Here is a 25,348-nt window from a genome sequence, read left to right on the forward strand (position 1 = left end):
TTCTCCGAAGGGTTCTTGTGCTTTGGAGTTCAATTTTGGGCAAAGAATAGTATTGCTTGTCTGAGTTTGATTTGCTGACTAGGCAAAAAGGCCCGCTTGCTTGAAGCTTAATCAACTATACTAATACTTGACACCTAGATTGGTGTACAGTCGCTTTGGGAACCAATTACTCTTTTACCTCACCTGAACTTGAATCAGCTTTGCGCCAACATACATCCAGAAATAGAGCGAAATTTGAGCAAATCAGTGTATACCGAACTAGAAGTTGGTCGTTAGGATCTCTGATGTTTCGCGTGTGACGTGTGATAATACAGGCCTTTTTTATGCGGTTCAGTTCCATGAGACTCAGACAAAAGTTAGTTTTGGAGGGATGAATTCAAACAACTCTATTAGACTATACTCTGCTGCATTCAGCCATTGTCGAGCATCCTGTAGCGGAGCATAACACACTATTTGTTGCTTCCGACTTACCACGGTACCAGAGATCCTTCCAAATATTTCGGTCCTTTGATTCTGAATGGGACACCAATTCCGTGTATCCAGGTTCGTGTACAATTCTCCTCTCAACTAGCTCGTTCTCCATAGGGGGAAGCAGCGGGAAACTTTTAGCTGAAATGTTGAAACCGATGCAATCTAGCGTCACAGCATTTCAGTGAGTCTTACTGATCTGTATTTTTGGAATCTAACTATGTGCTTAGGTCATAAATACGACATTAAAAATAGGAATCTCTGTTCGACCGAATTCTGATAAACAGTCAAAGGATGTATGATGGGCAAACATTCACTTTTGACAGCTGAAAGTGTTTTCTAGCCAACTGAGTTTAAGGTCAGATGATGCGGAAAATGAAGGCTGGGAGGTTCCCGTCAGCTCATCATACGTTGGTCAAAAGTACTTATTGATTATTGAAGGTGACAGTGTCATAGAGATGGTGTTTTCTGGAAAATTACCTACAGATTGGACAGCGTTTGGAATATTGACCTTCCTGTTCGAGGTACTTTGGTGATGATCACTGATGTTCTGCTGAGGTTGCTAACAGTTGCCGAGGATAAAATATTCAAAGTACTCGAACTAAGGTCCCATTGACTGGGCCACTTGCACCAGCATGCTCCCCAGTCGATATTTGAACACAGCCGATGAATCTACATTATCTTGCAGTCTGCTTTCTGGAAAGTGCAGTGTCAACCCTCATATGCACCAGATGGTTCTGACAAACGTTTATCCACACAGATCACTTAAATTCGCAGTCGCAGTCAAAAAATAAATTATCGAATATATGTTCCAAATCTGAAAACAAAAGCCACAACTGGGACTTAAATTTGTACAGTCTACGTGTCGGTGGTAAGTATCAATCACTCAGTCTAACGCATAACTTGTAATTTTTCTGAGTAGGATGTTAACTTAAAGCTAACAGGCTGATGTTTTTTCGTTTACAAAACGAGCAGCCCAAACTGGTGATTTACTTAGTGACCTAACGAAGCTTTCGTGTCAAAGTCAAGAGGTCCAACAATGACTTTTCCTTTTTACAAAGGAAACTATTCACAAGGTTACTACTAATCTTGTGAGTAGTATCCTTTAGGAAAATATACTACGATATCTCGGATATCGTACCAACTGAAAAATGAGGCGGCCTTCGTGCAGCACACTCAGTTAAAGACTGTCACAAACAAGGGATACTGTAGAGCTTCAAACGAACGATGTCTTATCGATCGGCTCCAGGGTTCTCTCAAATTGGATAAATCTCCATATTTTTGACATGATGATTGATATAAGGTTGTAATGGACCCCTTAACAGCCAACTACAGGGTTTATTTCTTTTAAAGCTTGTCAGATTGGTCTAGTCCACGATAGTTCCGGAGTAGTACGTCTAGAGGGAACACACTATCCATAGCTTTGCTAAAAATTCTTCAATAGCAAGAGACCAGTTTGTTTATTCTTCGGGCTCATCGGACACGGGTGGAAATCGAGTTCCCCCCTACTTTATATTCCGGTTGAACCCAGATTACAAGCAATTTGAAGAGTAAACTCGTTTCCATACCGATTTGATTTTAACTGGAGATTTGATTGAATTCCACCGAAATTACTCTCTTGTGATGTTTTTGTTCTTGCTTAGTCTTATTTCGTTCTTGATTCGTGAGTCGCTGTGTGCGCATCGTATCAAGATGAAAGTTCATTTACGATACATATTATCTCATGGCGTTTTAATTGCAAAAAAACCGGAACCGCTGACCCCGGCACCAGTACCGATGCGGAAACTTGCAGCTAGAATGTTAATGATTTAACTGATTAAGGTGTTCTGTTCTGGGTAAGTGAATAGTGGTCAACAGAATTAGTAAAACATTCTGACATGACTCGGGTTCCCAGTTTCTAGTTGCAAGTAAACCGGTAGCTGGGTTGCCGGAGGTTGACCAGCACGCCTAGCCTTCGTGCAAATGCCGTCCCGAATAAGGGATGCGGGAATTTTAGTGATTTTAGCTCCAACAACACCTGACTGAGCTATCGATTTTGTGGCATTTGAATGGTAAGCATAGTACGTCTGCCCCTGTGAGGTCAACCTTGACTGAAGAGGAGTGGTGCATGGACCGTAGTTTTTCATATTTTGGCTGATCATTTTCAGTGCAACCAGTGGTGATTGATTACGGCGCTGTTCTAACTGATGGTTTATTGTAAATGTGGATCCTTTCCCAGAAACATTATGAGCATTTCTGATTCACTATGTAAAGTTGTTCATTGGCTCAATTAATACTGCTCGATGTATAATACTCAACTTCTTGCGCGTCCTCCGTCGAACCAGCTATGGAGCTGAGGACGATACCTACCTAACCTACTCGTGTTTGAGATTCACATAGTTTTACCAAGCTCACAATTGAAAATGATGTATCATTCTGTAAGACTTTTGTTTTGTGTTTAATGAAAACCATCGATTTTTTGGATTCACAATTCCCGAAACATTGGCTGAATAATCAACCACTATGACAAACCGTTCAGCCGTTGGGCATCTGAAAGGACTGAACAGATGCTGTATTGAAAACCCTGTTTGCAGAATACCAGAGGGTGCTGGCAGTAGGAACACAAAGTAAGGCGTAGCCTAAAGGTTGATCAATCTTCTGAGGGTTTATAGTTTGAAATAAGTCTCTCAAAATGAAGGTCGATGAGAAGACGAAATACATATTTGTGTGCATTTTTATTCGATCGAGTTTTACTGACCAAAATTCACATGAGACTAACAATGTTTTGAAAAATATGAGGGTACCACTGTTCACCAGTCTGTTTGTTTCAGTCTTTTGAATTTTCGGAACATCGGGACTTGTGGTGATGCGCTTAGGGCATCAGTAGTTGCAATATTTTCATCATATGTATGTAGATAAATTAATTTAATCTGGTTTACTTCTTACCGCGGTAGGTTCCTATTTAAAAAGAGAGAAAGGAATGAATGCCTTGCGAGGTGACGTGTGTCGCAGTAAGTTTTATAGCTAGTCTTCTCCAAAAATAGACGATCAAGAGAAATTTAAGCAGCATGTACTATATATATATATATATATATATAGTTCTATCCATATCAGCTCCTTCACCATTAATGAGGATTATTAGACAAGTTCTGATGGAATACGTTCATTCGCCTTTTGACCAGCTGCCACGTACAGCTAAGCGTTACTGACCTTGGGACTATTTAGTAGGCGATAAAGCTTGTGCAACTGCTAAAAACGATTTAAAGGTCATACAATGGTCCCACCAGCTGTTCCGTCCAGTCAGGTTCGTGGTCAACCATTTAGTAAAACAGTGTATTCGAGGAAAGAGGGGCTCACATTATATAGAACGGGTCCGCAGCGCGAATATTTGTCAATATTCGTCCGTTCCGGCTTTGCAGGACACCGATATTGGAAAACTTATTTGAACAAACTCAATAAAATTTACAAGAAACACCTGTTTTCGTACTCACACCTTCAGCACCTTTTTAAACAACTGTGTCTCGTTTACAGATTCTGTAATAAATCAAATGGGGTTCGAATCACTCATCAAGGGTAATAAGACCTCATTAAGGAAATTTCATCATTTATTTATTTTATTCGTATCACTACATACGTTTTATTTCAATTTCAAGTATCTTCTTAACGATTACTCTTATTGTTGAGCGGTGAACTTTACCGTTCCTGCGGCATCCTCCAAAATACTTAGTTCTACTGAGGGTGGTTTGTCCTTTTACCAAAAATTCTGATCTAGTTCGCTTCAGGAATTATCTTGGCGAAGTTTCAGTCTATCCTGGTGAACTCGAGTACAGTTTCCGTCCATCAAAATATTTAGCGTCCATGTATTTTAAGCGGCCACAATGATGCCTCAGTGATGCATTCAACATTAACGGTCGCCGATGTCACTAAGGTGGATTATTTATCTGTCTTTTCGCACCAGCTTGCATCTACCGATGGTAGAAGATAAGGAAAACTGAAAACAGAAGCATATGCTTCAGTAAACCCAATGAATCCTGCGGATCAGTACAGAAAGAGACTAGTTACAATCCCGAAAATCCGCTCGAGATTGCCTACATCTCATGGTTTGAAAAAAATCAATACCCAATATTCTGCCCGTTATTGTGCACCTGACACTAACTTGATCGCACTCATGGAGATATATACTACACTCTCTGCTTTATGGCTTTTGATCCATATCAGAGTAAGGAAAACTCTAGACAGCTGGAGATCTTGGTGAACGTTATTGAAAATGAAAATACTTTCGGGTTTGCCGTGAAAATCGATACCTTGAATACAGGTGGTCAACGCAGTGTTACATCCCCAAGGCGACTGATGGCTGCTTTGGGTTACTTGAGAAGCCACAAGAACATTGGATATCACTGTTTACATAAGTTGATGTACCAATGAAATATGCTCTGAAAGAACACTGAGTAGGGACTAATTGACGATTAACTGAATGACTATAATGAATCCTATCAGTTGTATCAAATGATTGTGTCGGTATTAGAATTCATGATACCTCTGACAAGCTTATAAGATATGAATATAGGGATGATGGGTTCAACCCTCAGAATACGTTTTTTCTTCCAGCTTGAGGAAAATGCAGGATAACAATTCAGTCTAGGATGGATGGTGCAAACCAGAGCGAATTTTGGTGCGACTACGTAGAAGTGAGACTTAGTGAGTGAAAAAGCAATGTCTTCCATCCTAAAAAAAAGAGAATTGACACATTTTGTTCAGGTGTGGTTGAACGATGTGAGACCAAACTAGTTAGAAATGTACTGGCTGATAATGTCAAAAGAACGGTATGTATGTGGGGTAGGGTATCCAAAAATATAGCTGTTATGAAAGTAAAACGTATGGCGACACAGTTTGGAGTGTTCAGTTCGGAAGAAAGATTAGCAGGGTCGACATGTTTTGGACATGAAACAATCGCTCTGTTTTCAGAAAATTTCATTTAGTAAAGCCGAAATGTAAGATCCTACAGTAGTTCAGCTTAAAGTGAGACCACTGCGTTGCCTTCTTTCATGAAAGAATACACTTTTCAAGTCGCGTTCTTTGGAGAACAAGCAACCTAACAAAAAGTGGCGTGTTTTTAGACAAAAATGTCTACTCGGATGATACTTTGGGGAAATTCATGTAGTGCTTTGCTACATTCTGAGAAAACTATTTCAAAAGGTTAAAAGAAAAATGCGGCTTCTGATCTCATTCGGAAGGAACGCTAGCACGAAGCAGACCGTGCAAGATCAGCTCACATTGGCCTGCTGTGAATTGTAGTCTCCCGAGTGTCGCCCTCCTGGGGGCAGTCTCTCCACGGTGAATATGTACAGCTGGATTTTTTACAATGCCTGCGGAGAGTGTGTAATCAGACAGGATGAAAGTTCAGTCACCATATATCATTCAACGTCTTGAGCACAACATCGATGACGTTTGCCAGCTGAGTGTTTCGTGTTGCATGTCAAAAAATGAACCCTTTACTAGGCTACATTGTCATGACGTAACTTCATAGCATTCACAAAAATCTAGTTGAAATATGCTTCGCCGGAAATGCGGTTACATGTCACCTAAGCTTGGTGCTGTCACAGTCCACATTCTAAACAAGTCTCACCTGGGTGATTTACGAGTGGATCACGCATGAAGACAGTTGTCAATAACCTATCCACATATCCATGCCACAGCAATCCAACATGACACCGAAACCACACCCAGAGCAATAATCTATGTGCTGATCTGGAAGAACTGAGGCATAGTGCATACTGCTATCAAACTCTGATTAAGTCTGTGCGCCCTGTAGCATACCGGACGAAACAGAAGGGAACAGAGAGAAGAGTAAGGTCTCTTTTTGGGAGACAAAGAAAATAAAACACTTTGATGGGGCCTCGAATAAAAAGTGGCTAGCTTTGAAGACAGTGGTATAGAAAATACCTCTGATGTGAAGCGAAAGAATAGAAGCGTCGGAATAAAAGCATTTGACCAGTCCGGTGTTCCTCTGTTAGTCTCTGACACACTGATATATGGCTGACGAGTGCTATAGAAACTGTGCCAACAGCTACACAAAAGTAGTGTTACACTTCCATATATGATTGGTGTAGATCAACACAAGACAGTGAAACGTTTAAACTAGTCTTCTATCATCCCGCGCTCGTAGAGGATTGCTCGCTGAATAACGATTTGTATCAGATTGAATTGCTTCAAAATTAGAATGACAAGGCACTAAAAACTGCGGGAAGGACAGACTGGGCCGTTCGGTGCACGTCAAACTCACAGTAACTGTTTCGGTCTGAACTACCTTGTGCCACAGGGAAGCTTTCGCTTCTTCAAGGAAGCCATCCATGAGATTGATGAAGACCCTTCAATGGCCGATGACTGGTTTTGCTTTTCTTCAGGCCTACCAGGTAAGCACAGTCCTCGAGGTTCCATCAACTTGAACACAAACTGTATGAACTCTGCGAACTACACTCAATCGCACACTAGTCTGGTTTTGATAGGGGACTAGTTTATCGTACCAAGTGAAATATGAGGCGGTGTTTGTGCGGTACATTCAGCCGAGCGATACCGTAAACAAGGGAGCCGAACGGACTTCAGTTGAATGTCCTACTAAAATGAAATGATTGTGCAAATTAGTATAGCTTGTCAATTTTGTAAAGTTTCGGTTCACCTGGAACATGGGTTTATCGGAGTCTCGGTGAGTTCGCCTACATAATTAGCCTACTGAATGGGACAAAACCGGTTACAGGATATCGAAGAGTTTCCAATTTCCCTTCAGGAAAATATACGGTGACTATACGGTGAATATACGGTGAATTTCTCAAAACAGGTTCAATTTCTGTATGCCAGCAATGCTACAAGTACGCTTGATCTGGAGTACGAGTGACCCTTCTTCAGCACTAAGATTGTAAAGCACTCTGTCTATATAGCAAAAATCCCTAAACGGTAGGTTGTCTTACAATGTCTCGTCGCTGTCAGTCGTAAGGGAGAGGAAAACTTTTTCTCCCGGATATGACCATCACTCTAAGAATAACAAAATGTAGGTGTTTCCAAAACCATCGTTCAAATGAAGGTACGTTAAACATCCAATTTTCCAGCTTTTTCTGTCGGGACACGATCACACTATATGAACTGATGGCCAATGCTGTAGAAGTCCCCCGAACATCCGGTTGTGAAACGAACCGAAGGCTTTGAGCTATCAAACGTGTAAAGAGGAGCCATTGACCGAAGTCATATAGATCTGAAGTCTAAAACCCAAAAAACGCGAAATCCGGTTCCGCTAACACAACGCACTCCTACCAACTAGCAAAACTGCATGGCTATAAACCGTAGAAATCGCAGTTCAAAGCTAAGACATTTACCTAAAATATCACATCTAATCACCTAAACTATCTGAAAAATATGTCTAGCCTGCTGTTAGTAGCAAACCTTGTTGAGGGATCATTTGTGTCTTGAAAATCAATCAACCATATTACCGGACCCGATGAAAGTTGTGATAAGGACGAAGCTTTGCCCCGCCCAGTGTTCACCAACGAAGCCTGGGATACTTTATTCTCATTTGTAGGTTTTGCAATCATGTATGTAGCATATTGGACGGACAAAAACAGTAGTAGGACAAAAAACAGTAGTTATAGGATATACTACTCACCAGACTATCGACCTATAATGAGCTGAAAATTTTGACGTGTAACGGTGTTGCTGTGAGAAACAATTGCTTGTAACCAGAGGGGTTAGATTGCAACTACATGCAAGCGTAACTCTTCCTTTCGGCAAAACACCGACCATCGCAGTGATTATATCATCTTTTAACTGACTTTCTAATATCCGAATTATTGAACGAAAGTATTTTTCATAGTAGACCGAAGCAGGCACTGAAAGGATGTGCTCATCCACCACCTCAACAGCTGTTGCGTCATTGCTTCTTAAGGTGCATGTTCCCCCACCGAGTAAAAAGCAGTGCTTCACCAGTATGAGTTTGGTTTCCAACAACAGCGAATAAGAGCTAGTCATGTGTAGAAGGTCCGAAACCAAGATAGAACTGGGGCAAGTTATCAGCGTACTTCACTGACCCAGAAGCACTTCAGTGGGGTGGACAAACACAACAAAGTCAGGAGGGGAAATTCGGTTTATTAGGAGAGAAAAACTCCTTACTATGATGTACAGATTTCGTCCTGTAATTGGAGTCAATCTATGCTGAAAAGCAGAAAGGCTCTATAAAGCTGTTTCATCCTTAGTGGGAATCATCAGCAGTGCACATCTCACGAAACTCCGGAGAGGCTCGAACCCGCGACCTCCCGGTTAGTAGTTTGAACACTTAACCGTTCGGCCACGAGTGGCTGATCAGCAGTGTGAGCAACTCTCACTTACTGCAAGGTTTGTCGTAATTTGTGTCTCGAAGGTGCTCGCGGCTCATCTTCACTTAGGGTCAAATCGGGTTCCAAGCTGAAGGGACCGACATATTCACAACTGAGTCCAAGCATGACAAAACTTCAGAACCGTCACACACTGAGTATCGCGTTCGTTAGGTCATACAAGCGTGTGCACAAAATGGCCAAATTTAACCAACCCCAAGTCTCGAGGAATTCGTCACCGCGCGCACTGCTTAACATTGTTCTTGACACTGAGGCCAAAATTCTGAGGGCAGCTATCCGCACGAAACAATACGGCCAATAGAATTGCAGGTATGTTTTTCAGTTGGTTGACTCAGACATTCGGGCTAACCTTGTAGAAAACGAACACATCATGAGCGCACTGTGCTATCGTTGGTCGCCAGTTTGGAGCATATGGCATAAATACTGTGTGTAACCGCATCCTTCCACCGTTGATTGAATTCAAGTTCCATTTTCTTGATGAGACAATTCCTCACAAAGAGTACATCACATTGATCCCAGTACCACTGCAAATCTGCATATCGTGCGGTGGGAAACTGCAATCCTGTGCTGTCTGAATCGTAAGTCTGTTCTGAAGTCACTCATGTGAACATGATTTAGTCAGTCAATGACTGTTAAATGGTGAAGAGTTGGTCATTCAGTTAGAAGTGCCTTCTGTCCATTATGGCTCCACCGTCCTCGTGTTGTTTTTTTCGCTGCGAATACTACGAGGGTCAAGGTCTTCGATACGTGATAATTTCGCCCCCAGCAAGCTACCGACTACGATTATCCACCAAAACAACACTCATCGTAGGTTCAAGTAGATCGTAAGGTTGACGGAAACTCGGGGACTGCGCCTACCTGATGAGCCAGAAGAAGAGCGAAACCGGTCGTGGGTTGTCGAGGAGTTTTCAGCAAACTTGTGAGTAGGTCCCTTTATGAAAACACTCATAGTGCTTCAGCTGTATCATCCTTTCAGCGTCTGGCTGTCAGAGAAGCACGCGAGGTGAGAAACTGTCAGCTTGTCCAAGACTAGATAGGAGCAGTCGAGATACTGTGGGTGGGTTCAAACTACGCTCCCCCACGGTCGGTGGATTCGCGCTCCAGCGCTGAGCTATCTGAGACAAAACTTAAAAAGGCAGTACAAAGCGGTGTTTTGTTTCCTAATGCATGTGATTGTCACGCCATTTCAATCAAAATTGGGCCGTTATTACCTTGAATTAGCTCAACAAAATTCTTGAAGATACTTTTTTTGATATTTTCATTAGTGTTGCACAGGTTGGAAGCACAACGAAAATTCAGAAACTAAGGCTTCAGAATAAACCATAATCTTTTCAAAGGTGGCACCTTCCCACATACAAAGATTACATTTGCTGATTTTTTAAAAATCGCCCCAAAGCTCTCTTCATTTTCTAGCGATAGTGTCTCCGTCGAACACGAATACTAGGATGCATGAATCGATTAATATCAGAGTAGTACATATTTCTATTCAACCATCCGAATGTCCTACAGACTCTGCTTACAGTTGGATAAGATTCTGGATGCGTTGCATAAATTCTCATGCTATTCACGCTTAGTCGGCAAGAGTGGAACCTTTTTTCCCATCATTTTCCTATTTACCCAGTCAAAAAATATCAGGGATTATCTTGTCAGTGTATAGCACACATCGTCTTTTGAGTCAGTTTCATCCACCAGAATAGTTGTGCATGAAATGTTAGCCTCATCTAGTTAAGTTGACGAAAAATCTTTACTAACAAGGAGCACAGTTTCACTTTACGCCACTTTATAAGTACGTCAGAAGCACATTTTATTGCTGCGATTCTACTGCGCAAATTGATATAGCCTTTTTTCAGAGGGGTATGATTCACATTGCGAACTGGCCTTGTCAGCCTACTCGCCTATACAGAGTGCTCAAACCAAGTGAGTTTAATGGTACTGAGTGAGTAGCAAGCATTGGTTTGAAGCGATAGGAGCAAGCCACTCACGCAAACGAGAAAGAATTTCGTGTTTAGTACGAGGTACAGTGGACTAACTGGTCAGGGTGCCAGTTATCCCATTTTTGCCTCAAAGCTCAATTCCTATTCAAGCTTTTAGGCGCTATATCCGAATGAGTTTTGTATTTCTGCATAGAAGTGTTTTGGTGTGGGAGAAACCATGGTAACATCTGGGAACTCTTCAGAACCTCACTAAAAGTGACGCGGGATTCTCGGGTTTGGAACTAATGGTCCTTATACAGACGGTACACGTGATTTGGGTGAGATAGAGGCAACTGATCAAGAGACCTACGGGCTATTCATGTTGGAGTCATCTCCACTCATGCTAGCGTATCCAGTAGAACACCTAACAAAGGTACATTGAGTACATTGTAGGTTCGAAACGATTCCAAATCCATGAACTCGACACTACATCTAGAACGTCTGCAACGACGCCGGCAAGCGACATGCAGTGGACACTGTAATACGATTGGCTGTTTGAGCTCACCTCGATGATGTACCGGCCAACCGCGAGCGACTTGCGATTGCCGCTCCCACCTTAGTGCCCAGCGGTAAGGGCGGTAAGACTGGCTGAATGAACCAACCAATTGGCTGACGGACGTAAATGATACGACCGTAACTTACGCCCATGCTTATTATTTTGTTGTGCACTGGGCGGAAGTTACCATATTGGTTAGAATACATCTAAACTCTGCCCGGTACTGCAATGACAATAGATGAGCTACGCACAGAGTTATCGTCGAAATCATTTAGGAAACCCTTGCATTCAAATTTTTGGTGCGATGCATGCTGCTGGCCAAACTATGTTCCCCTAAAGACTTGAGAATCGGGTGTTGACAAGCAAAACAACATGAACAGCAGGAACTGGATGCCTGGAAATTTAGAACTCTTCGAATGCACCATCATTCAATCAACCAGCCTCTCTGTATTTCAGGTACGGTGCTGTGGAAATGGTAAAATATGACAAAATATCCAATCAGAACAGCTTGTAGTGTAGAAACGGATGATTTGAACTGAAATACTCTTATGCAGATCACATGGGTTTGTGTAGAGGACAGAGAGGGCAGAAAAGTTGAGAAGACAGTGGGATTTAAGAACATCTGGGATATATTCTACTGAGGCATCTCGCCTACAGGCAAGAGTGTCTCAGATGCATTCGATTACCCCAGGTTTATCACCATTGCAGACAAGATTCAGACAAAAACAAACCAAAGGCAGAACTTTTGACGGTACGCAAAAAACGTAAATGACGAAAGATATCGTGAAGAATGACCTTGGAAGTGCTTTATTCAGTGGGTCATTTCCAAAATGCCAATAAAACACTTGTCATATCTTCCCATCCATCTGACACTGTTCTCCTGAGGATGACAACATCGGTCATTGCAGGGCTAAACGAATACCACCGGGTTAACCATTCTGATCTTGACAGTTGTGACTTCCAGTAACACTTGCACAGCGGGAGATGTGTGGTAATACGCTGAAACTCAAAGGAGCTGATGCATGACGCCGCTAGGTCATGGATCAGCATGTAACCGGTTCTCAACCCGATGTTATCATGTCTAGGCCAGCTAATGGCTAGCGATAAGCCCTTTCAGGTTCATCCGTCTGTCTTATTCCCTCAAATTTAAATCGCTGCCAAATACTTGCGAGCATCACGAAATTTTGTCTCTGAGACCACCGTGTGTGACTTTTCACTATGCACAGGCGTCTTGTACTTTGACCACGTTGACCGAAAAAATTCGATGAGGTTGCCAATCTCTCATATGCCAAAAAATGTCACCCGATATAAAATCAAGTGACAGACCTCTGTTTGTAACCTCAGTCCTATATAATACATGAATGTACCGCTTTAGCGTCATAACATCACACTTTTGTTTATTTTTTCGATGAAAAACGAATCAGAATGCTGTAAAGATGAGCTGTTCTAGATTGGTCAAGAACAAGTCACGTGTTCTAATAAGCACGGGCAGGATTAGTGAGTGTCGGTGCCTCACCCACAAAGAAATCGGTCGGATCAGTTATTCAGCACTGTATGAAATTAAATCTGTCTCATTTACTGATCACCATTATTTTCACGTCTGCACTATACCGTGACATTTACTGTGGCCCGCCCTCCCACGATGGAAGCCCATGTCAGAATTTTACCATTTTTACTAATCCATCATCAGTAGACCCCTTCTGGTTGACTGATTTTTAATGCACGGCTGAGCTGGCCATTGAGGAAGACTAGAAAGCAAGGTGACACAGTGATTGATTAAGAGGAGAAATGAACTATCCTGACATTGTGAAAATGGATAACTCAAAGACGGTGAACTATACTCTATATGGTATATAAGTCCTACATAGTATCTCGGACAGTCCTTTCCCAGAATATCAAGGAGACTAATGGCGGAGTTTATCACAAAAGCTGTTGTTGACCTTTATTGGTAGCGTGTGTTTTGACCAAGACCCTAGATTCACTAATTTAACGGTTCATACGTAGCAGCTACCAGTGAATAAGTGATTCTCTTTTTGACGGATTTAAACGAGTCGCAGGCTTTTTGCGCACATTGTGCTGGTTAATAAATTTTTTAGTTGATGGATACAACTAGATTGTATCCACAGCAGCACGCGCGTATTTGTGAACAAACTTGTGCTGTTGACCTGAGAAAGCCTTGGCATTGAACTGATAAAAAATATTTGTTGACTTCCTGGCTGGCTTATGTGGACGGATGCCAAAGTCGCTACGAGATCATACTTCAGAGACACATTCCATCGTTTAAACTAATCTCTATTTAGGTCCTCTTAAATTGTGCATTGGCCACATCTCTCTTGCTCACACCAAAATAGTTTCTGGTTCTGTCTATTTTCGCACCGGGATTAGTGGAGTTATTTATCGTCCATTAGGTAGAATAATGTGGCATGCGAATCAATCGATTGTTCTCGTAGCAATACGCACACTTGTGCACTCGTAGACCGTTTTATAAAGATCGCCATGATGACCCACAGGGACTGTTCAGCGGGCATATTACAAAAATGAGCAATCGAGAAACAGGTAGCTCATCATTTCGATTGTTTTGGGTCTAGTCCTGGCCCAAGTGGTTAGAGCCGTGGTTCGAACCCAACCTCTTGACTTTCCCTGTCTAGGCTTGGGCAACCTGACAGTATCCCAGCCCTCGTGCGAACTTCATGTGACATCGCAGTTAGGCACCGAAGGGTGCTACAGCTGAACAGCTGAACGAGTCCTTTGAGACACCTATCCAGCAACAGCTGGATAAATACGCCATTTTATCTCAGACGTGACTACTTCCACGAAGAAGGTGGAGTTCAAATCTGGAACGTAATAAAACATGTTGTTCTTGAGTCACGCATTCAACTGAGGAGTTACACTGGTCACAGAGTAAAATAGCACCAACCAACGTAGGTATAGGAGACCATCGAACCAGGTTGCGCTGTTGTGCTAACCATGCATAGTTGAAAATATTCAGGTTTTCACTACTGAACCAGAAGTCTGAACAGAGTATTGCGGAACAATTATTTGCAAACTGACCGACTTACTCAACTGAGATTCCGCTGAGACACACAGACCACCTAATTTTTTAGTTTCAATGATATTCAACATATCGATGAGCACCAGCAAGGTGGATATTGGCTGAGTTTTCATTGACCTTACAAGTAGTACGCTATCCAAAAGCTTGCCAGAAATTTTAGTATGAACGTCATTTTGCTGTTTGATCCTTAGTTGCTTCGCTTCCTAAGTTCACAAAAATAGATACTGTTTACTGGTGTAAAAACCAAACAGCCTCGTGTTATAAAAATAAACAGAACCTGAACTGGTTCATCCTCCGTTCGTCTTTCACTGGCAAATGCTTGATTGCTTACTCAACAGATTTATTGAGATTTAGCCTCAACAGAGTAACGCTCAATAACTCGGTTTCTCCCAACCACTATCGATATCAGTTTTTGCCCAAAATTAGCATAGTACTTAGAGACGCGTCGCAGTCCATTGTTCTTTTACCTAGCTTTGCTTATATGTTGGCCTGTGTTGAACCGGAATATTCGGAGAAGGCCGACAGACCTAGAATCAAGCTTAAACTCTGATCAACAAGAGGTTCTGAACCAGGAGGTTAAGGACGAGGGTCACGCCAACGTCGATCAGGGGACGATAACAGGAGGCATCGCTCAAGCATCACGTGTTTACCGACCAAATAGGATAAAGGAATGGCAGACCAATAAATGGGAACACCCGACCAAACAACAAGTGATTGAAGGTTAGCCCACACTGGTAGAATATATATTGACACACAAGCACCACTACTCAGAGCCCATCGTTACGCTCCCAGGAACGCACTGATGTTGTCCCCTCGATTATTGGTGAGACGTTCGCAATCAAATTGCCCAGTTCACTGAACAGTTGAACGACTATTACGTGATACTCCAAAACCGTTAAGCTATTTCTTGCGGCCAGCCTCCCTTCCTGGTTGCATGCATCATGCTGTAAGCTTTCTTGGAAGGAGATTTTTCCACCATGAAGTCTTGAATGATCACCACTCACCCTTTTACTTTGTCTTAACAGCCTATCTCCTGTAACATGAAGAGTGATTTGGTTTACACACGCATGAATGACGGTTGAGACATTAGATAGCCATTAGTGAAAGTATATAAATATATATTCACATATATGAATATATAGCTTAAGAGCTTAACTCATCATCATCCTTGTTGACTGCACTGTCGCACAAGCCATGGTATATTTAACATCACTTTAAAGTCTAAGGTCGATGAAGGGAAGAAGAGATGACCTATCGCAAGCCAATATCTTTAAGCGCTGGGTTGTACAATCTGGAAGCAAACTAACGTCGCGCACGCCATTTTAGCATCAAATCGCCTCACATCATCTCCCCACTGAAAACATGTTTCTCGACCGTAAAACAATACAGCCCTTAGTTTAGCCCGGTACGTTCGACCTCTAAGACCCCGTGGTACGAATTTGACACTATAAGTGACGCAAATTGGCAAACGTAATTCGAGTCTTTGAGATTCTTGCACTGATTTCATCAGACACACTTTTGTCAGAGTTAAATCAATTGCCGGGATATTGGAAATTCTCCACAACCTACAGCGATTCTCCTTAAATTGTTAGGGGGAATTTCTGACACGGTGCCTTCTGAAACATGACTTTGCAAATTGAAGGTTTTTGGCGCATGCCGAAAGATGGTACGATAATGGCCAGTTTATTTAACAGGACACGTACTTCAAAATGAAGACTACTTCATCTGCCTACTCCAGACAGACAAGGTTCTTACCAGAAACGATTTGAACACGGATTCGGGGAAACTTTGGGCGTTTGCTTCAGTGTTTCACCCACGATGAATGTGAATGAGAACGGAGGGTGGACATCTTTGTCGGACACCACTTTCCGTAGGAAAGTTTTCGGAGAGCTCACCCTGTTGAGTAAGTGTGATCGAGAGCACTGACCGATCGCCAGATACAAACGCACAACTGAAGTCAAGGAACACTAGGATTGTTGGTCTTCTGGGACCGCTCTAACACCTTACGGGGTGCGAAGATGATTTCGAATCGGCCTCTTCCCGGTCTGAATCCCGCTGGATGCTTAAGGGTCAATGTTTCGCGTCCCACTGTAGTACGATGATGAATCGGAAGCCTTGTTGCAACGCGAGTCAAACTGACACCCGTGTGGTTACTACATTCACTACGAATATCGTTTTTGAATCCGGGTACTATTATCAGTGGACCTTTGTTGTCCATGGAGGTCTTTGTCCCCGAGATGAACGCAAATAGGGCAGAAAGGCACCGACTGAGGAATTTGAAGCCGTCTATGAACAGAACAAGTAAAATTTAATCGGAGCAAACAGCACGTTGACACTTGAGTATGGATATCTACTGGAACACTTATGATGCCGAAGTGAGTATTGTACCCAGTGTTCGCGTTTCCATTAAGCATCGATATTGTGTATGGAAAGTAGCATGGGACCAACCGAATTACCGCTCGATGTCTCCACTTTCTACTTTTTTATGTCAGAGAACCATTATGCTGCAGATGTTCCCACCGACCCAGATCTCCCTAGGACGTTTCTCACGAATCCAGTGGGACAATCTGAGGATATTTCTAAGCTTTTTTTGTTGTTTCAATTTCTTCGACATTTCAGACCAACTATCCTCGCTGTCGGCACGTAAAAATCGCTTTATCTGGCGTCGAATGATGCGCCAAGGTGGACTGCGGTTGCGACCGGAAGCAATCTGCCGTTGCCTAACCACGGAAGAGCTCTTCTTTCAGAGGCTTCGTGCACAGGAGAAGCTGAATGTATTTCATATGATAGAGATAGTAATCACTAACATCCGACGTCGAATCAGCAAGGGGTTTTGAAGGAGTCATCTCTAATAAGTTTAAGTTTTGGACACATTAGCCTATCAATTGCTAAGTGAGATCTGCTCTCTATGCGCATACCTGAAAAGCCTCTACGGTGACAACAACGAACAAGTTCGCGATGACGGTCCACAGAGACACTCCAGAGGGAACGGCTCCTCACCAACAGTAACCGATGGCATCGTGGTCTATTGGGGTCCAGTCTGGGTTCGTTGGCTGGCATCAGGTTTTCGAGTTTCTGTTTCACTGTTCCGGAAGCTGACACCAAGAAATAAGTCTGTGGTCAGCACACAGTTACAGTAAACCTTTTCCATTGTTCGTGCACCTCAAGTCCGGTTCAAAAGGGCCACCCAACTGATCCACATTAGCTCTAAGCCTACCGACCTGAGCATTCATCTTCCCAGTATCCAGAACGGTGTTTGTGTCCTTTGTGAAGGGACCACTAGAGCGTCTTTGTCAGAGTCACGGCTATTGCACACTGGGACATGAGCAGATTCCATCACAGATGTTGCCAAATGAAACGCACAGAGGCAACTATCAGTGAATATCCGATCATGTAGAGAGAGATTTTTCCAATCGATGATCCAACACAAACTCCCCGTGGTGCGTCTACCACTCAGGGTACGCAGCCGGAAACCGGTACACACCAAGGTGACAGTCAATTCACTACTTGGGTCTTGGCTTGTTTTTTCCGACAGACAAACAATGCAGACGAACGGCAACACTCTGTTGTTCTGCTTGCTTCTGGATGCGAACATTCCAGGCGGATAAAGAAACCTAATTGCGGGGCGGGATGATTGATTTAAAGTCTTTAAGACTGCTGCTAAAGACGAACGTGCACAAGTTGTCTCTGCGGGTGGTAAATATCCAGCAAGGCTGCTAGTTCTAATTTTTGGATTTTCCTGGGTATTGTACCCACTGGGGTGGGGTAAGGAAGACGAGGGATCACGTGAAAATATAGTAAACGAGGCCCTGTAGTATAGAGCAACTAAGACGACCCGGATGATGGCACAACCCGTCGACCATTGTGGCATGATAGTATTTTGGCTGTGGTATTCGTGGCTGTATGTGCTGTCAGAATGCTCACAACCAGACAGAAGGATGATTAAGGCTGTCTGTCAAAGCATTCGGTTCGATGTCCTGACCACTGGGCAGCGGATGGGCACCGGCAGACTAACGTGGTGCTGCAGGTTCTCAGGAGACAACTCCACGCACATGTTCCGAACCAGGAGTCCGTATCTATCAGCATTTTCTCCATTGACCGGTCATGTATGGCAAAGTCTATGGTCCGCGAATGGAAACCTCCCATCCGTGTATAGATGAAAGTTACGGTGATACACAACTCACCCCCCCCCAACCTGATAGATTCCTGTCTCTTCGCTACAATCTTTAACTATTTCTTATCACTACACAAGCTATAAATCTATTTCAGTTTATTAAAGTGCGACTATAGGGAGAGAACATTCCAGTTCAAACAAAAGATGCCGTGGCTTACGTCAAAATTTAGCTGATTGGAAAACCCAAATCTTTCCTCTTGAATTTTCCCATTTTTATTGTTCGCCAGTATCCCAGTTTTTGTCCGATGCATCAGGAGCTGGGTCAAATTCAAGCGTCAACATATTTGACCTGTAGTTACAATCTACAACCGCAGGCAATCAAAAAGTAGGTGAACTGTGACCTCCATTTGTCACAGGTATCCAAGGCATTTTTCTCAGATCCTACTATATTTCCTGGATCTTTTCCAGATAAGACCCGCCACTCATACAAGAAGCGCATGTGCGAAAAGTTAAGCCCCGCCACCTTTTGCCAGCTCCAATTTAGTATACATACACAACCTTGACTTATTTTTGATGAAAACAATTCGTTATCCGCATCGAGGCTCATTTCCTGCAAACATTTTCTCCGTTCGGACGTAAAACCTTAAGCGAACTTTCTGACGCTTGCAACTCTCGTTCGTGTCAAGGAGACGGCAATAAGTTTTTGCAAACTCACGGAGTGATCCATCAGCAGCGATGGCCACCAAATGACGCTTTCAACTGTTTCTGACAGGTGGAGGTGTAATGCCCGACAGTGTCCGCAAGAAATCGGTCTTCAAAAGGGAACTTGGGTGGAGCGGTCTAGGATGGAGTTTAGGACAGTAATTCTATTCTATCTCGCCGTGAAAACCACGCAGGGCGAGTCCTTCCCCAGCAGTGGATTTCCGGAGGGATCTGCCGGGAAACTAAAAGGTACCGAAAAACGAACCTTTTCATGCAAATTATTAATGACATGTCCCAACTTCACCCTCTTCAATAAGCACTAAATTACAAATCTCATATCCTTTTTTCTAAACTTTTTTGGGTGACCAAGGTTGATTTTTTGGCGATGCTTATCTGGAAAAGCTCCCATTTCCTTTCACGCCCGACTGGAGCTGGATTATATCGACCCCAAACAGCAGTCCCTATCAGAACCATTTCCTGAAGTATGTCGATACGGTCGATCACAACGCACCACAAGAAGCATCTGTTTCTAACACATCCATGAGAATAGGTTTATCTGGTTAGCGTGTTCTATCTTTACGAGACGAGCATTTTTGTGACAGTATTATGCATTGTTAGAGGAACTGCCTTGGATTATATACAGTATCCGTTCTAAATAAGGTCCCTCTGAAGAGAGTTTCTCATCGGCCGCAACCTGATGTGCGACAATCTTCTGGAGAAGAGGTTGAAAATTCATCTTCTCTTGGAGGTGGTCTTTTTTGACTGGATCTACATGCTTGGTGCATTCAGATGAAAACACGGTTGTCTAGGTGGGTGGGGGTTGTGCTCCGTGTTCTTGTAGGCTATCCCCAAGATCTTCATCACGCAGTGAACTTAGGTTGTTATGGAAGACTCTATCTTTTAAAGGTATCAGAATACCCACCAGTTTGATACAGTGGATGGACAGTCAGTGTTCTTTGTATTCAGTAGTATTATGGCCCATTGGCATCTGTCGGTGGTTCTAGGAGATCTAATCCTCCCACCTAGTTTAAACTCCCTCAAAATACATGTTCCTCTCTTTAGAACATTTTCTGTTAGATTTACACCGATTCGGTTCAAATACACACAGTTGTTCAGTTTTGAGCGACATAAAATACTTCATAGTTGGTTTGAGTAGCAAAATGGAACTATGCACATCGATGTGACCCAAAGCGAGGTCAGTAGGCACACTTTTCATGGAGACATAGACAGACATGTAATTCGACTAATTTTATGGTCGAATTCATCGCCTTAAACTAAATCAATCAAACATCGTGCGAAATTTCACTGCTAATATGTTCTGCTCAGCTATAGAGATGTTGTGAACTGTGCATTCTGATGGAGGTGAGTGAACTTCACTTGGAGTTCGTGAGTGGAAATCGGTCCTGTTCAAGAGTGCGATTTGAAACGAAAACAAACGCAGAGCTCCTACCCCATAAGAGGCATCTAAATGATCAATATTCCCAGACAAAAACCCTGTTGTTACCTAGAATTTCGAACCATGTAAATCATCCTCATTAGTCTATCAAAGACGCATTGAAATTTATGAGGAACATTGAAGTAAACGTGCATTAAATTCATTGCGCAAGATTTTCGCATGCCCGAGCTAAGCGACTGTCATAGCACCGAATATTACTCCACAGAACATGTAACTAGGCATTAACGTCTTCGGTGAGCATCGATCGTAACAGTTTTCTCACTCGCACGCAGAAGTCTCCGATTATTCTGTGATAACCCTGGATGTTTGTGAAAATGGAAGATTGATAAGAGTTTATTCCGCATTGTTCTAGAGGAGAAACAGATGGAATGACAGGATGGTGAAACGCGCCCTTCACTAATTGTTATGTATAGTTCTACGGGAAAGGAGTTAATTCACAACGCATGTCACAAAAGAAGCCGTTGACTACGGAATTACCTCTCTGCTTAGGCATTAATATGTAAAGTTGACGGGGCAAATTAGTCATTGCTTACTGGCTCAAAAACGATGAAACAACCAACTTGCAACAAAACAGCAGTGAATATTCCCTTACGGTTGTTCAACCTGAAGTCGCTCAAATTAGGTATCTCAGAAGGAAATTAGAAAGAATTAACCAAGCCCGCCTACGCCTCTTGAACGAACGAAACTGTGGTCATAAATACAGCAAGTTTTTAATTTTTGATGATTTCGGTTCGCGGCTGAATAAGTAGTTGGTGTCGAGGAAAGAACTGAGGGTAAAAACTACCTTGTGTGGCATCAGAAAAAACAGTTTTGTGTATGCCATGCTGACAAACTCAACTTCGTTGCTAGGTTGAAAGCCTACGTAGACGAAGGATTTTAGTGTCCAACTTATTATTATAGTGGCGGACCATTGCAGCTAGTCACAGACTGACAGGATTTGAGCATGCCGATGAAACAAAGTAAAAATTTGAGAAGATTCAGGCCTGTACTTGGTAACTCACCACTTCCCATTTCTAGAGAGAATTCAGATTATTACCAGGAAAAGACTCAAATGGCTGAAGAATATCCGGACAGTCTACGCGGCTAGCGGATGAGGTATATACGGATGAAGAAGATACTGACTAAGAGCAGAAGAGCGACGATGATCATTTTAGAGTCACCTGTTTGACCGGCATGAAAATCCAACCAATATGAGAACGATATGAGTGAGCCACTACGCGCATTGGCGTGACTCAAGGTCACGGCGCTCATTGGTTGGACGTTGTGTGTGAGGCATGAGTGCGGCTGTGGAGGTTACTCATGAAGCCGATGAAAGTTATGAGACAGCCTTCTTACTGACCGATCAGGTAGACTTGGTTGAGGAATTTTTTCCAACTGATCTTTCCCTTGAACAACACTCTGGGCGTGTGTATAGTTAGTCATTCGTTCGCACATTAAGGCAGCGAAATCGAAATGAATGCATAGTCAATAGTGATTTTAACTATATTGACATTCAACATCATGTTAAAATTGGGAGAATCGACGATGAATAGTTGGAGAACATGCCTAACCAATGAACACTTCGGATGTGAATCAAACATTTAGACACTTTCAAAACCTGCTAGACGAGCTTTACGCAACACACTTGTTCAGAACATATCCCACATATGAGGTTCGTTTGGGTTTAATTTTTACCTCAGTTTGATGTGAAAATGAGCGTTTCATCCGCAATGATTGCTCTTTACCTAATGACTAGCAATTGGAAACCGATAGCTTAGTATAGTGTCCCTTCAGCAACTGGTATATGAGCAGAGTCCTTTTGGATAGATTCAGCTAGCTTTTGCAAACATGCAGAGATTGAGGCAAGCCAATCAAACAATCTAAAATACCTTGATACGAGGTAGTCAAATGAAAAACAAAGTTTTAGGGTTTGAAAATGAAATGCCATGTAGCCGTGTGACCTGCCAAGGTCGAATGACCGAGGGAACTGTGGTCACATGTTCCATCGGCCTGCAAGAGTGCTGGTCGCGCGTGAATCATGTGCATGGGGTTCGTGTGTCGGTCAGTCCGTGTGACCTGCCAAGGTCGAATGACCGAAGGAACTGTGGTCACATGTTCCATCGGCGTGCAAGAGTGCTGGTCGCACGTGAAGCATGTGCATCGGGTTCGTGTGTCGGTCACCCCAATAGAATGGACCATAAAAAGCGTTTTTGAACTCGCAAGTGCAGCTTATTTCGGTGGATCACAACCGTCTCTGTCGTGCAAGTAATACCAGTTGGAATGCACGGACGTGAGTCAAACCTTCACGGGCAGTAACGCTTCGTCAACTGCAACGATCACGAACGCGTGATGACAAACCGAATAGACCCAAAGTAGTTACTGAATCAGTCATCGACGCCTTGCATCGCTGATTCGGTCCATAGCCAACAACAAGTGGTAGCCTCAAGTAACCCACAAACTACTTGAGTGGCAAACACGAAGGACTTCCGGTTACCTGGTTACATTTATCTCCAGCTTTTTAACCTAACGTAGATTCCCCCCTGGTCTCCAAAAAGTAAAATAAAAAATCCCAAACTTCCTTGTGGTTTTTCATTAAATATTCTTCTGTGATCGAGTCTCACACGGGGCTCGTTTCAATACATCAAGCCCTCAGCCGTAAAGCTACCTTTACGCCCAGTTCGAGGTTGATGAAGGTCTGAAACGAAGCGTTGAAAGAGTTCTTTATTTTCTCCGAAATCTGAACACGAGTTTACATATATCTGTTAAATTTGGATGGTAAAACCTAACTGACCAGTTTATATGAGCAAAATATAAGTAATTTATGCCTGATTATATGCCTGACAACAGACAGTTTTTTCTCCAGGTTTAATGGCAATCAACAATAGTTTCGGGAACCTTTTGTGCTCAGAACAGAAGAAAACAGAGACGTATAAAGTCTCGAAGAGAATCGTATAATTAATGATAACTGGACTTCATCATCATCATTGTCAGCTGTAATAACCGCGTACTCGTCGTACAGTGGTTGCAGTTGCCACAGTTTCGTTCATCGATGATTTGGGGGGTAGGTAGTTGCGCATTGCACGCGCGAGCTGGTAAATTGGTGCATAAATCCAGAACTGTCAGTGGGCTGTCAAGTGGGAGGGGTTGGGAAAGGAGCTATGCATTGAAGGCAAAAGCTTTGATGCACGAGCGCCATTGAGGGCGCGACTGGGCCATGTCTGATAATGTCTCTAGCCATTGATGTGGCCCGTCTCGGGGTCCCCATCCAGGAAGACGGCAGTGACCAGCGCAGCTGAGTTTGCTGGTAATGGCTTTCATACTTCGCTGCCAAGTCATTGTTTGACCGCCTCTGGCTCTCTTCCACCCTTCACATGGTTGGGCGAAAAGAGCCCTTCGAGGAAGTCGGTCGACTGGCATACGCAGCACGTGGCCAAGCCAACGCAACCTGTGCAGTGTGATCAGTTCATCTATCGAGGGTGAGTTATTTCTCCCGAATACCATTCGACGTACTTCAGAATTGCTGATCCGGTGTTCCCACCAGATTCGGGCAATGCTCCGAAGACATCGATGGTCAAACACTGAAAGTCTTTTGACGTCCTCGGCGCGCAGCGGCCAGGTTTCTGATCCATATAGTAATATGGAGCGCACCGCAGCATTGTAAACTCGACCCTTGACGGATAAGCTGATGTCACGCCTACACCACAGGTGACGTGGGTTCGCAAAACCTGCTCTGGCCTTCCCAATCCGGATGGAAATTTCATCTTTCGTGAGACCACCGGGACTGATACCGCCGCCCAGGTAAGCAAATTTGTCTACTACCTCAATCGGTTCATCCACAAGCATGAGGCTAGGGTTCGATCCCACCCAATCTTGCATTAGCACTTTACACTTTGCAGGTGTGAAGCGCATGCCAAACCACGAGGTAGGGCACGTTTATTTGCTGCAATCTTTTGACTATTTCAAGTCTTTCACGAACGTGTAATTAACTTCCCACAAAAGTGATACTCTCGTTAGGCGTGCCATCAAGAAAGTTTACTCAGTAAGTGATTGTCACCGGATTCCACCATCAGTGTTGCAACCGTCTGAAGTACCCTCATAAACCACATGGTCGGCTAGAAAAGTTTCTGAAATCCATTCAGTTACTTTGAAATAAAATTGAAAGAAAAGGCCAACATTATGGTGAATGCTTTTTTGGGTTCCTGATCCCTGGAGGACGATTTTGTTATCACCTAACGAAGACTAGGGGTTCCGCATGCAGTGTCCTGTTAAGTAAGCATATGCTACGGGTCAGTGAAGCGTTTATTTCAATGACTGGATCCTCCAGTCTTCATGCAGTCTCTTCTTAGGTGAAGACTAGGGGTTCCGCATGCAGTGTCCTCCAGTCTTCATGTAGTCTCTTCTTAGGCGAAGAGAATTCCCAAGTTCAGATAATAAACAGGTGAACAAATGTTGGTGATAACAGAATCTACAACCATGGCACCAGAAGTAGTGTGCTACACTTACCTCCGTATGCAAATCCGATTAGCATTGCTGCCATTAACTTACAAGACTCCCTCATTATAAAGAAGACCCCCTCAAACGTTTCCCAAACAGATAAGTGGAAATTGAACACCACATGACAACACTATATATTCTATTTTTCAAGAAAGCTATTTCAACCGAGATTACATGCCACTGTATATGGAAGCTGAGAAGCAAGGTACGGTCGTTTCATTCTTGTTGGTAATATTCAGCAGTGCATATCTGATGAG

At 43.1% G+C, this 25,348-nt stretch overlaps 1 protein-coding gene across 1 annotated transcript in view; it reads right to left on the reverse strand.

Annotated features, from left to right (window-relative positions):
* The window catches only part of T265_05353 (hypothetical protein), a gene marked incomplete at both ends in the record, with an annotated part of 45,054 nt that extends 21,380 nt beyond the window's left edge, over positions 1-23,674 (reverse strand). Inside the window, 2 exons of the mRNA XM_009170344.1 lie at positions 472-609; positions 23,599-23,674. Coding sequence (XP_009168608.1) covers positions 472-609; positions 23,599-23,674 — 214 coding nt within the window. The remainder of the gene's footprint in view (positions 1-471; positions 610-23,598) is intronic.
* Positions 23,675-25,348: the final 1,674 nt, after the last annotated feature.

Source organism: Opisthorchis viverrini (genome assembly GCF_000715545.1).
Source record: "Opisthorchis viverrini unplaced genomic scaffold opera_v5_100, whole genome shotgun sequence".
Classification (NCBI taxonomy): Eukaryota; Metazoa; Platyhelminthes; class Trematoda; order Opisthorchiida; family Opisthorchiidae; genus Opisthorchis; species Opisthorchis viverrini.